Raw genomic sequence first — 12,668 nt, forward strand, 5'->3', positions numbered from 1 at the left:
CGGAGTGTGGGACAGACTGAGGACTGAGAGGCAAGGCCAGAGGCTCCTGCTTTACAGCTGGGCCTTGCCTGGAAGGATCACACCGCAGAGGTGCGGCGGTTCCCTCAGCTGGGCTTGGGTTCCTGCTCTACGCCCCCTACCCGGCACTCCCCTGCTGGGTGAGCCTGCGAAGGCCGCTGACCCTGCTGCGTCTAAGGAACTAGGAGAGCTCCGGAGGGCTGACCTGCAGCTTAACGGCTTACACAGAGTCTTGCATGTGAACATGAGCTCCGTTCATTCGCTCGCATGACTTTGTGGCGCCCCCGCACACAGCAGGGACAGGTCTCCTTTCTCAGAGGACTCGGAGAGCCAGAACCTGTAGGGCAGACTTGAGCCCTGAGCCTCAGAGCTGAGTCCCGGGCCCCGGGCCCCCTCCGGAGCTGCCACTTCTAGGGTCTCCAGGAGCCTGAGCAGAGGGGCGGGCCCAGCTCCCCCCGGGGCCGCCGGAGTGCCAGGCCACTGGCCTTGCTGCGGAGGACGTGGGGCCTACTCCAGGCCCTTTTTGGGCCCCAGTAGTAATAGTTTTACCTTTTTATTTTTTTCCCCCACCCTGAGTAGGCTCCACACCTAATGTTGGGCTTGAACTCATGACCCTGAGATCTAGAGTCGTATACTATACCAACTAGCCAGCCGGACATCCTGTAATAGTCTTACGGAGCAGCCCTTGGGGTGTTCGCTCCAGGATTCTGTGAGTGCAGGATGCCTGCAGGAGCAAGCAATGGAGTCAGCACTTATTACCTGTCACCAGCGCTGGTCCTGTGCTGGGGGGGGCTATGAGAGCCTGAGGCTGCGTAGACTTGGGGAGGGGGTGCCCAGGCTCTCTTCCCTTGTCTCATGTCTCCTGCGTCCTCAGTGAAGGTCATGCCTTTTGCCAACTTGATGAGCCTCCTCGGCCCCTCCATCGACTCTGTGGCTGTTCTGCGTGGCATCCAGAAGGTGGCGATGTTAGTCCAAGGAAACTGGGTTGTGAAGAGGTAAGTTCTCTGTGTGGGAGTATCTGATCCATTTAAATTCAACTCGATGACTGATATTCTGGGTTTAAGTCTACCATAGCGCTGTCTGTTTGTCCTGCACTTTATATCCATTCTTACCTGCTACTGGATTCTTGTTTTATTATTCCATTTCTCCCTGCCAATCTGGAAATTATCCTTTCTGGGTTCCTCTAGTGAGTACCCTGTAGATTTCAGGGTGCATGGGTGCATTCGTAACTGACTGTGTTTTGTACAAGTTGCTGTTTTACCCTCACCCAGGACAATTCAGAGACCTTAGAATGTTATTTCTCTTCCTCCCAACTCATGGGCCATTGTGTTTATAGTTTTTAGTTGTATCTTAAAACCCACAGAACAGTATCCTATCCAGTCAGTATTCTTCAGATCTGCTCACATACTTTTTATTTTGCTCATCATGAGTCTCTGTCCGAATTCCTATCTGGGATAATTTCCTTCTGCCAGAAACCGCTAGGGTGTTTCCTGTAACGAAGGTCTGCAGGGGAGGAGCTCCCTTGGGTTTCGTATGGTCGGAGACGTCTGTTCCACCTTTGTTGTTAAAGGATATTTCTCCTGTGTGTAGAATTCGAGGTTGATTGTTTTCCTTCCACACGCTGACATGATTTCATTGCATTCTCATTCCTGTTGTTTCTAGTGACGAGTCTACTCTCTTTACCCTTGGTCCCCTCTGGCTCTTTTTGAGATTTTCTCTTGTGGCTTTCCACAGTTCATTAAGATGCGTCTGAGCGTGAGTTTCCTTTCACATGTGCTGTGGGGTTCAGAGCATGTGGCTTGATGCCTTTCAGGAGTTTCTCTCCTGTGATCCCTCCACCAGACTGTCACTTGCAAGGTGGGGAGGGACTTCTGTGTGGACCCTCCTTCCTGTCCCTGGCACTCAGTATAATGCCTGGCACACCTTAGACCCTTGCTTCTAAGTGTGGCTGGATTTTATGTGTACCTGGATTATGTTAATTTAAAATAGTGTAACATAAAATACGCTAATAAAGGCTCACTTTTTAGAAAGTGTGTGTAAGGTGAACAATCTGTCAAAATAGGAATTGTTCAAAATTCTCAAGTACTTCATTGTGGAAACGCCATCGTTTCGGTTAGTTGGCCAAGTGATTGTAAAGGCTATTCACGTTGCTGCCACCTGGTGGCACCCTTGCACTAGGAAACATGTCCAGGGTCTGTCAGTAGGTCGCAGCTGTCCTCTCCAGTCACGTTAAGTGTTTGGTTATAGAAGGCCTTTGGATGGTGCGTCACTTGTTAAATGGGACCACCTAGGTATATTTATGCTACGAATGAGCGAGAGCTAGGAGGGGCCATCCCATCACTCCCGAGGACACTGACCCTGAGATGCAGAGACTTGCCAAACGTCTGGCAGCAAGGCAGCCACCGAGCTGGGGTTGGAGCTCTTTGCCCAGCACCGCCTGTGGCCCTGGCGCTTCTGCCCTTTCAGCCTGGGGTCCGTCCCTGCGACCTGAAGTTAGGGCCTCCCGGGCCTCATGTGTTCTCTCTGCCCCCGTGCTTCAGGTCCTGCCGCGAGCCCTCACTGCCACGCCACGGCCTGGGGGTGGTGCTCCTTCCTCGTGGGTCCCTGTGTGTTCCTGTGAGGAGATGCAGAATTCACACATCGCTCACTAAATCTGTCCCCATGGCGTGCTCTGTGCCCTGTGCTCTGCTGTCATTCACACACCGTCCCCGTCCTCAGATATGTGGGGCGGACATGGGCACCATTACAGATGAGCTCACCGAGTGCAGAGACCCGGGGCACGCACCACGTTCGCCACTCGTTCAGTCCCTTCCTAGCGGCTCCCTTCCCTCTGTGTGGCAGTGATGGTTTCTGTCCCCATAGCACGTTTCTGGGAAGGGAGCGGACACAGAGCTCGACCTGGAAAGAAGAGTATTAGTTGGTTGCCAGGGAGGACTGAGGAGGGGAGGAAAGAGGGCTCCCAGCAGGAGTGGCGCCGGAGAGCAGAGGCTCCTCGGGCACAGGATGGTTGGGTGCGGGGGGGTGTATGACAGGGCCTGTGGCTGAACTTGGTCAAGGTTATACCTGTAATCCTCAGCAACCTGGTCATTTGCCCTTGGGCCCTCAAGTTCTCTGAGCTGGACTGCTGGTCCCATTCGCTCCGAAGGCTTCAGCCCCACTCATGCCTCGGGGTCCATCTAGGTCCCAGCCACTGACCCATCTTGCTCCCACTCGCACTGCCTGTCTGTCCTTTTGGGCAGGTGGTGAAGACCTTGTGTCCTGCTTCCCAGTTAGGCTCTCTAGGCCTCACACCTGCCTTGCATGTGGGACTCACTGTCTTCCCAGAGTCCCAGGCCTGTTTCCGAGCCCCTACCCTCCCTGATTGCCATGGGCCTTGGGGCTGGGCCAGTGTGTGCATGGAAGGTCGTGAAGGGCTGGGAGGAAGGACTCTTGCGGGGGGTGTACAGGAGAAGTGTTTCTTTTCTACATGTGTTCATAGAGCCAGGCTCCACGGTTGAAAGGGCAGCCCCGGGGGCAGCTGTACCAGCCCATGTTGGAGAGGCTGGGGGTGGGGTGCGGCGCGGCAGGCGGCGGAGGGGCTGAGGAATGGGACTGACCCACTGCTCCTGCTCTCATTGGCAGCGACATCCTGTACCCCAAGGACTCCTCTAGCCCTCACAGTGGTGTGCCTGCTGAGGTGCTTTGCCGCGGTCGCGACTTTGTTGTAAGTACCCAGGCTCTCTGGCCTCCGGTCTTCCGACGGGGATCGTGGCAGGGGCTCCACGGGCAGGGCAGGGCAGGGCAGGGCTTTCAGGACCTCGGTTCGGGCAACAGGGGAAGGGCAGGTCTCTGTGGCCAGGGCGAGGGCAGGGTGTGGCTCTGGATGTTTCTTTCTCTTTTGATTTGGAATCCTGGAGTCTTGGGCTTCATAAGAACGTTAGAGTTCCTTTGGCCTGGGGATTACAAACCAGAGGCCCTTAGGTGGACTCTGGCTAAGGAACATGTTTCATTTGGCCTGAGCAGTTTTTTTTTTAACTGTTCACTTGAGGGCACCTGGGTGGCTCAGTGGGTTAAGCATCTGCCTTAGGCTCAGGCCATGACCTGGGATCGAGTCCCAGATCGGGCTCTACCTGCTCAGTGGGAGCCTGCTTCTTCCTCTCCCTCTGCCTGCCACTCCCCTTTCTTGTGCTTTCTCTCTCTGTCAAATAAGTAAAATCTTAAAAAAAAAAAAGTTCACTTGAATTAATGTTTACAACTTAAAATCCTGGTACAAACCAGATTTCTAGCTCATTATGAATAATTGGGCAGTTCGGTACCACCAGGCCCAAACCCCCGAATGGCACCGACTTCGGGTGGGCCCGACAGTGCCAGCATCCCCCACGGTCCCGGGCAGGCTTGCTTCTCTTGTACGTGTTTCCCCCCTAATTGCTGTGGGTCTTGGCAACTCCTAAGCCAGCTCATTCCCCCACTCCGTTGCCCTGTCCTCATCCAGTAAGTCCTGGCCCAGGCGTCCCTCTCAGGGGCTGGGACCCTGGCAGCTGAGATCTGCACTGCCTCCCTTGACCTCAGCTTTGTGCTTCGAGTTTGGGGAAATCAGTCTCCTGAGCTGTCCGCAGTGACCGTGATGTGCGTAGGGCAGCCCCTAAGCTGTTCGAGAGAGGGGCCCTGTTTTCTCTTTGCCTGACTGGATGTCCCAGCTTCTCTGGACAGTTGGAGGCTAGGTGCCCCTGCACTTTTTGTGTCGGCGCCAAAGTGCAGCGGATATCCACGCCTGGGCTCACTCACCGGAGCCCGTGTGCCGTTTGCCTCTGCCCGCCAGCCCGTGTCCATGCGTGCGGACGCTGTCAGAGTCGGGCCTGGGAGGAGGCGGCTGGTCCAGTCTGAGTTCTTGTCGGGGACGGTCTTCCCTCATCCCAGGCCCCCTGGACAACTACAGGGCTCTGGGGGATGGTCTTCGGAGCAATCCGTCTCTGCCTTAACAGGCTGCCTTTTCTCCCTCAGATGTGGAAGTTCACGCAGAGCCGGTGGGTGGTGAGGAAGGAGGTGGCAGCCGTGACTAAAGTAAGTGCTGCTCTCGTGTGGAGGCCTGGGCCCGGCGGCCGCGGCGCTCGGCCTGCGGGCCTCACCTTTGTTGTCTCCCCCAGCTCTGCACGGAGGACGTGAAGGACTTTCTGGAGCACATGGCCGTGGTGAGGATCAACAAAGGCTGGGAGTTCATACTGCCTTACGATGGGGAGTTCATCAAGAAACATCCAGATGTGGTCCAGCGGCAGCACATGCTGTGGACGGGCATCCAGGCCAAGTAAGGGCTTGCTGGGCAGTCCACAGCCGCCTGGCCCCCCAGGCCAAGTGTGGGCCGGGGAAGGCACTCTGGGGCCCTGCATACCCCTTCCTCCACTCCGCATGGACGCTGCGGCTCGATCCCAGAATCCCCCGGCACCGGCCTGGCACAGCCCCCCTCCTGTTCAGAGCTGGCCTGTCTGTTCTGAGGAGCTGGGAGGGGCACCGCCGCCCGCCCCAGCCCGCAGGCTCCCAGGGGGCGTGGGGCCTGTGCGCTGTCGGGAGGGCGGCAGGGCTCCGCGCACCAGCATCTGCAGCCGCCGGCAGATCCTGCCTCGATGGCGGGGCTTGCTGTGGTGAGGCCGGTGACTGGGGACGAGGTGTAAAGTTAAGAGAGTTTGTTTTCTTTTCAGATTAGAAAAAGTGTATAATCTTGTGAAGGAAAGCTTGCCAAAGAAGTCAGATGGACAATCAGGTGGGCAAGGGGCCCCTAAGCCAGCCCTGGCTCCGGGAGGCCTGCTTTGCGGGGGCTTGTCAGGGCTTGGGCTGGAGAGGGGTGTGTGGCTCTCCCCACTGGGTGTCCTTCCTGTGCCGTCCTCCCCCTTCCCCACGGACCTCAGCTTAAGGCTTAGGCCTCGGGGACTGAGGGCTTCTGAACTCTGGGGCTGTGCTGGGTACAGGCCTTCCTGGATCAGCAGAAGGTGGCGGTGGGACAGGAACTGGCAGGGAGGGACTCAACAGTCACCCGTCCTGGTTTGAACCTCCCAGCGTGGGATTCTGGTTTTCCCCGCTTGTTTCTTTCCTCATGGCGGCGGCGGGAGCTCCGTCCCTCCTGGGTCAGGTGGGGGTGAAAGGCAGGAGTGCAGCACCTGCTTCAGCCCCGTCGGGCTGGCAGGGCTCGTCGCTGGGCGAAGGGCCCTTCTCTGCGCTGTCCCGGAGCCCCCACAGCAGCACTGCATCTCCCCACAGGGCCTGCCGCGCTGCTCTCCGGGGACCAGCGGGTCCACGTGGCCAAAAGCAAGGCCCAGCAGAACCACGCCCTGCTGGAGCGGGAGCTGCAGCGGAGGAAGGAGCAGCTGCGGGCCTCCGCGGTCCTGCCCGGCGTGCGGATCAAGGAGGAGCCTGTGAGTGAGGAGGGCGAGGACGAGGACGATCGAGAGGCAGAGGAAGACGAGGAGCCCATGGACACCTCTCTTGCTGGCGGCCTTCACAACAGGCTGGCCAACGGGCTGCCGAGCGGGCGGGTGGCCGGCGGGGACAACTTCAATGGGCACCCGCTGCCGGGCTGCGCCAGCGCCCCGGTGGCCCAGGAACTGAGGGCCTTCGTGGAGGCCACCTTCCAGAGACAGTTCGTGCTCACGCTGAGTGAACTCAAGCGCCTCTTCAACCTGCATTTGGCCAGCCTGCCGCCTGGCCACACACTGTTCAGCGGCATCTCGGACCGCATGCTGCAGGACACGGTGCTGGCCGCCGGCTGCAAGCAGATATTGGTGCCTGTAAGTAGAGCGCGCAGCGCGCCTCCGGGTGGGCGGACACGCAAGGCCGCCCTCTGCCCCTCAGGAGGGCTCCTGGCACGTGGCACCTTTCCCGGCCGGAAGGCAAGTGGGGTCCCTCTGGAGCGGCCTGCATCCTGCTTGCTTTGGGGGAACCAGTTGTTTGGAGGCTGCCTGGGAACTCGGGAGGAGCGTTGGCCTTGGTCTGAATTGGTTCTCACGGGTTGGCTTCGTGTGAGCTTGCGCCCCTTAGACTCTGCACCCTCTTCTGATGGGGCACATGTGGGCTTTGGTACCCTGGGCCTTGGGTGAGGGCCCACTGCGGTGTCCGAAGGCGCTAACCCCTTGCTTGGCCTACAGGAGGGCCTTGGTCCAAGAGGGTCCCTGTCAGCCCCGCCATTTTTCAGGACGAGTTCACTTCTGTCATTTCATCTTTGCAATTTGAAGGTGTAGAAACCGATTTTCAGAGAAGCGAAATGAGCTTGTGTGAAGGTCGTATACCCAGGAGGTGCCGGAGCTGGAAGCCCAGTGTAGCGGCAGCAGGGCTGAAATCTTTCCTCGTTTAACTGATGCGCGGCCCCTTTGACCCAAGCCCACGGCTTGTGCTGCCGCCCGGGCTCTGGCAGGCCTCGGCCGCTGGAGGACCCTGACCAGTGTGCTCAGCGTTTCTGCCGCTGGGCCTGCAGGTGGCAGCGTGAGCCACCCACGGCACCGGCCTTGCAGTGGGAGAAGTACTGGAGTGCTCGCTTCGGCAGCACATACACTAAAATTGGGAGAAAGGCAGGAGCGGAGGGCGTGTTGCAGACCATTTCCCTTAGCCGAGGGTGGGGAGGGCCAGGCTGTGGCTTCAGGAAGTGGTGCTGGGCTCTGCTCAGACCTGGCAGCAGGCAGGTCTGGTGTGGGACTGTGGCTGCCTGTTAAGGGAACATGGACATCTGCAGTTCAAGGTCAGAAGCACCTGTAGCCTCAGGTGATCTGAGGCAAAGGCCATCTTTGTGTGAGACTCACCACCTAGGACGAGAGGCCCTGGATCCCTTGCTGGCCAGGCTGTCCCAGGAGATCTGGCCCTTGTGGCAGAGAGCCTCGTTGGTGCAGTTTCCTATGGAAGGTGCCAGGGTATGGGGGCCCTGCCCTATTTGGAGCCACCCTTGCCCACCCAGCAAATGGGTCTAGTTAGCTCCAGGATCCCTTTGTTGGAGCTGGGCCAGGCAGGGGAAGGGCGCTTGCCCAGGCTTAGCTAGGCCGGCTTGGGGTCTGGGGTTGGATGGGAGAGGGACATGAAGTAGGCTGCTCTTAGGTAGCCCTGCCCTGCTCCTTTGTCTTGGTGGGACTGGTGTCCCCAGGAGACCGTGGCCCCTCTCTGCTGCTCGCGTTGACCTCCCTCTCCGTGATCCTGATGTAGGGACGCTAGAGGATGGTCCCTTCCGAGGAGGAAAAGCCCTCCGATGTGTCCAGCCTCAGGGTGCTGAGGTCCAGGGAGAGTGAGTAGACTCACAGTTCTGCCCCATATTAGATGTATGAGTGGACACCAAGTCAGCGCTGAGCTGGATTCTCCCCCTGGAGAGGGGGAGGCTGCAACACCTTGCTCCCGTCTCTCTGGTTTCTGATCATCAAATGAGATTGTGCAGTTCCGGTCCCTCTGGGGCTTTATGCAGTAGGAGCGACCACTGTTGCTTGTGTTGGGGGGTCAGGACTGGAAACCACTCTACGAGCTAGGCCCCCCTTTCCTTGGTCTGCCTTCGGACCCTGCTGAACCAAGTGGTGTGGGTTGCTTGGGAGTCGGGCAGGGCCTCTCACCTGTAGTGCCATAGCCCTTGAGGGAAGGGGCTGGAAGGAATCCCTAGGATACTCCTAGGGTGGTGTGGGGGTGGGAGTGCTTCTCAGGACACATTTGAGGGCTTATGTTTAGGGTAGGACGATACTGGATGTTGGAGCTGAGCAGAAACCAGATTCCCCTCCTTGTCCAGTGAATCTGGGGGTTCCTGCTCCATCCTACTGCGGCCCTAATGAGTGGTAAGAGCTGGAATTGGAACCCCTGGTCTCACATGGGCTCACTCCCTGGACGGGGCTCACGCAGAATGGGAGGGTGAGGGGCAGGGCGGGTGCACCAGCCGGTAAAGACAAACAGCTCATACCTGGGCCTTGGTTAGTTTCCCCCCCAGACTGCTGCGTCCCCCGATGAGCAGAAGGTGTTCGCCCTCTGGGAGTCTGGAGACATGAGCGATCAGGTAAGGTGACCTCTGCTGCTTTCTCCCCAAGAGCAGGGATTGGGGACGGAGGCCTTTAGGGAGACCCAGATCACAGAATGTACACTTAAGATTTTCCAGCCCCTCCCCATTTTACACATTTTGGCTCTATGTCTCTTGTGTGTTGTTAAAACAGGCTGGACCTGCCTGTCCTTTGAGTTAAAACGATTGGTTCCTGATTACCAGTGTAGGCGAACTTTATTAGAATCCTCTTTATTTATTTATTTGACAGCAATCACAAGCAGAGAGGCAGGCACGGGGGCGGTGGGGGGAAGCAGGCAGAGAGCCCGATGCGGGGCTCGATCCCAGGACCCTGAGATCATGACCTGAGCCGAAGGCAGCGGCTTTAACCCACTGAGCCACCCAGGTGCCCCTACCTGTTCAGATTTTTTTTTTTTTTTTCTTTATTTGACAGAGAGAATCACAACTAGGCAGAGAGGCAGGCAGAGAGAGAGGAGGAAGCAGACTCCCTGTGGAGCAGAGAGCCCGATGTGGGGCTCGATCCCAGGACCCCGGGATCATGACCTGAGCTGAAGGCAGAGGCTTTAACCCACTGAGCCACCCAGGCGCCCCACCTGTTCAGATTTTTAAAGATTTTATTTGAGAGCGGCAGACGGAGAAGCAGACTCCCTGCTCAGCAGGGAGCCTGATGTGGGACTTGATCCCAGGATGCTGGCAGAGGGCAGGTACTTAACCAACTGAGCCACCCAGGCACCCCAACATGTTTATAGATCTTTCCAGAGGATGCTGCCATCCAGCCGGGCTCATGAACCAGTGCCAGTCCATGTTTGTCAGGTGGCCTGTGGCAGTAAGAATCAGAAGGATTTATCAGAGCTCATGTGCTGGTTTAAGTTAGAAAGTGGTCCATTTTGTGTCCTGTCACCCCAGCAGGAAGGGTCCCGAGTGTCCAGTGAGCACAGTAGGAGTCAAACCAGTAGCAGTGTCTGTCTGGTTGTACTCAGGGACCCTAAGGTCCAGAAATTGTTCTTAAATCATGAACTTCCCTCATCTGCCCTTTTCCAGGTCCTACCCTTAAGGTGTGGGGAGAAAGTGGGGGCATCCCATCAGCAGGGGCCCCCACACTAGAGCAGTGCAGGGGCTCTTCCTGAGCCAGCCTCTGTGCTCTTGGCCAGGAGAGGCCTCGGAGTTTTCTAGTCCTCGCAGAGTCGGAAATTCCAAGAATTTGACCATTTTTTTCCCTAATGATCAGATTCAAAGAAGGGCTTATTTTTTAAAATACACGCGACAGAGCTTTCCAGCCCTGTCTTCACACAGCTGACTTAGATGGGGTCTTTCCCTGCTTAATTGTCAGGAAACACCAAGTCTAAACTGCTTGCCCTCTGCTGGCGCGTCCCTGGCTTTTCTTCCTCGTCCTGGGGGTCGCGGGATGACCGGTGGGTCAGGTGTATTCATCTTTAAACAGAAGTCCTGGGTGCGCACGGACTGCGGTGTGGGATTAGGGCCGTAGCTTTGCCTTTCTTGTTTGGGGAGGATTCTCTTTTAGGTGACTGTTTTCCGCAATAACTTATTTTTGCTACTAAAGCACCGACAGGTTTTGCTTGAAATCTTTTCCAAAAATTACCGGGTCCGCCGGAACATGATCCAGTCTCGGCTGACTCAGGAGTGCGGAGAGGATCTGAGCAAGCAGGAGGTGGATAAAGTGCTAAAGGTAGCCCTGCTCCGCGCCGTCAGCCCCTGGCTGGGGGCACCCAGGACTGGCTCCTCCCGGCCCCTCCCCAGCCAGGGTGTCTCTGCAACTGATGCTGGGGGGTGCGGGCAGAGGAATGAGCTGAGTGAGGTGCGGACGCCACCTTCGCAAAGACAACCGGGCCTCTGAGTCCCGACTCGCCTCCCCTTTAGAATCGTGTGCAGCTTGCGCGAGTACCTGTTTCCTCATGTCGTGATGACCTCAGCCATCCGGGCCGTCACCTAGAGCTACTTGTGAGGCACCTTCGTTCTGGGTCTGCTTAGGGACAGTTTTTGGGTTTGTTTTTTTTTAATCTTGTGCTTACCAAGCACATTCATTTATGCACCCCTTTTTGCACCCCCTGAGAGGAGGGGGCCCTGAGGCCCAAATGCTGCTAGCGCCGCGCTGTGAGGAGGCAGATCTTGATTTCCCGTCTGTGTTCTGTCCACGAGTCATAGATTGAGTTGTGGCGTTCTGTATGGGACGGAGTCGCCACCTTTCCTGCTCAATCTGCCCTTAACACCTTTCTCTCTCCCCTCCCAGGACTGCTGTGTAAGCTATGGCGGCATGTGGTACCTTAAAGGGACAGTACAGTCTTGACAATAGTCCCCAACCACTACCCAGTGAATCCAAGCCAAGGAAGGCCGGCAGAGCCAGCAGAGGTGGCGGCGGTCTCACGGCTTCGGAAGACACGGAGCAAGAGGACCTGACCGTGTCATGGCCGGGGCCTTGTGCTGTCTGGCGGACAGCGGGGGTCATCCTCAGCCGGGGGCAGGGGCAGCTGAACTTAGATCGCTCCCAGGAGAGAGGGCAGCCGGGACCTTCATTACAGTATAATTTGAAATTCCTGATGTATTTTGGTTATTATTTGGTTTCATTCTCATAATAAAGAGAGTGTATACTGACCACAGGCAGGCTGATGAAAATCATGGTTTAATATTTTACTTTTCAAACTTAATGCCAACAAGGTCTAAGTTGTTTGTTTACAAGATGAAAACCTCAAGGTTTTAAGTAATTAAAATGCCTAGAAGCCAATCTTTAGTCTTCGATTACCTATCTGCTAAGACTTCCGCCAGTTTCATTAAACCAATCGAATTGTTGCACTGCTGGGTGTCGGGCCAACTTACCTTTTAAGACAACTTTACGTAGCAGGCGGTCTCAGCTGCTTACATGAACCCTAGCAAAAAATCAGAATCAAGTCCCTCTATTAATGTTTGCGTAAGGAAGCAAACCAAACCAGGTAAGTATGGAACAATGTGTAAGTGAGGTTATCACCCTTTGATGTAAAAAATTTGTATTTTGTGTATTTTTAAAATAAATACGAACACTAACTTGGCATCATGGTGCTCCTGTCTTCTAAGGGTGACAGGAAGGCAGTATCGTGTGAGCTCTCAGAGCCTTGCACGGTTTCAGGGAAGGGAGCCGACGGACAGAGGGAGAACTTAGCGCTGCCCAGCAGGATGGCACAGTCATCTAAGATAGTAAAAACAAACTGGTAAAAATATATTTAGCCTAACATAATAGTTAAAATAGCAATATGTAATAAAAATGTTAGTACAAAAAAATGTGAACTACTCCATTTTCAAGATCTGGTACCTTATACTTACGACACTTGCAGTTTGGACCAGCCATGGTTTAAGTGTTCATTTGGGACATGTAGCTAATGCGACCGTAGCAGATCATGCAGCCCTAGAGGACTGGGGGCGGGCAAGATGTGAAATTCTGCTACCTAAACGGTAGGGCACTGGTTTGGGCACTAGAGCCACTATGTGAAGGTTTAGGTGATGGTCTGTGTATGCTGCACAACCAAAAAGAAAAACATCTAGTATTTGGTAATGTAGTTTAATAGGATGGTGGGACATTATGTTCTTGGTGCTGATTGTTAAACATAAGCCTGAAAAGAGTAAAAAAAAATTGCAGAGTTGGCTGAGAGCAGGTCTAGCTCTTGTGCTCCTGATGGTGTAC

The 12,668-nt window shown here is 55.8% G+C and overlaps 1 protein-coding gene across 3 annotated transcripts in view; it reads left to right on the top strand.

Annotated features, from left to right (window-relative positions):
• The window catches only part of POLR3E (RNA polymerase III subunit E), a 38,726-nt gene extending 26,920 nt beyond the window's left edge, over positions 1-11,806 (top strand). Inside the window, exons 13-21 of one of the 3 annotated variants that reach the window (XM_045993549.1) lie at positions 893-1,013; positions 3,640-3,721; positions 4,999-5,058; positions 5,142-5,299; positions 5,691-5,752; positions 6,247-6,773; positions 8,921-8,998; positions 10,560-10,685; positions 11,247-11,806. In XM_045993549.1, coding sequence (XP_045849505.1) covers positions 893-1,013; positions 3,640-3,721; positions 4,999-5,058; positions 5,142-5,299; positions 5,691-5,752; positions 6,247-6,773; positions 8,921-8,998; positions 10,560-10,685; positions 11,247-11,303 — 1,271 coding nt within the window. In that variant the 3' untranslated portion in view covers positions 11,304-11,806. The other 2 variants (XM_045993548.1, XM_045993547.1) reach the window with 2 other exon arrangements.
• Positions 11,807-12,668: the final 862 nt, after the last annotated feature.

Source organism: Meles meles, chromosome 21, assembly GCF_922984935.1.
Source record: "Meles meles chromosome 21, mMelMel3.1 paternal haplotype, whole genome shotgun sequence".
Taxonomy (NCBI): Eukaryota; Metazoa; Chordata; class Mammalia; order Carnivora; family Mustelidae; genus Meles; species Meles meles.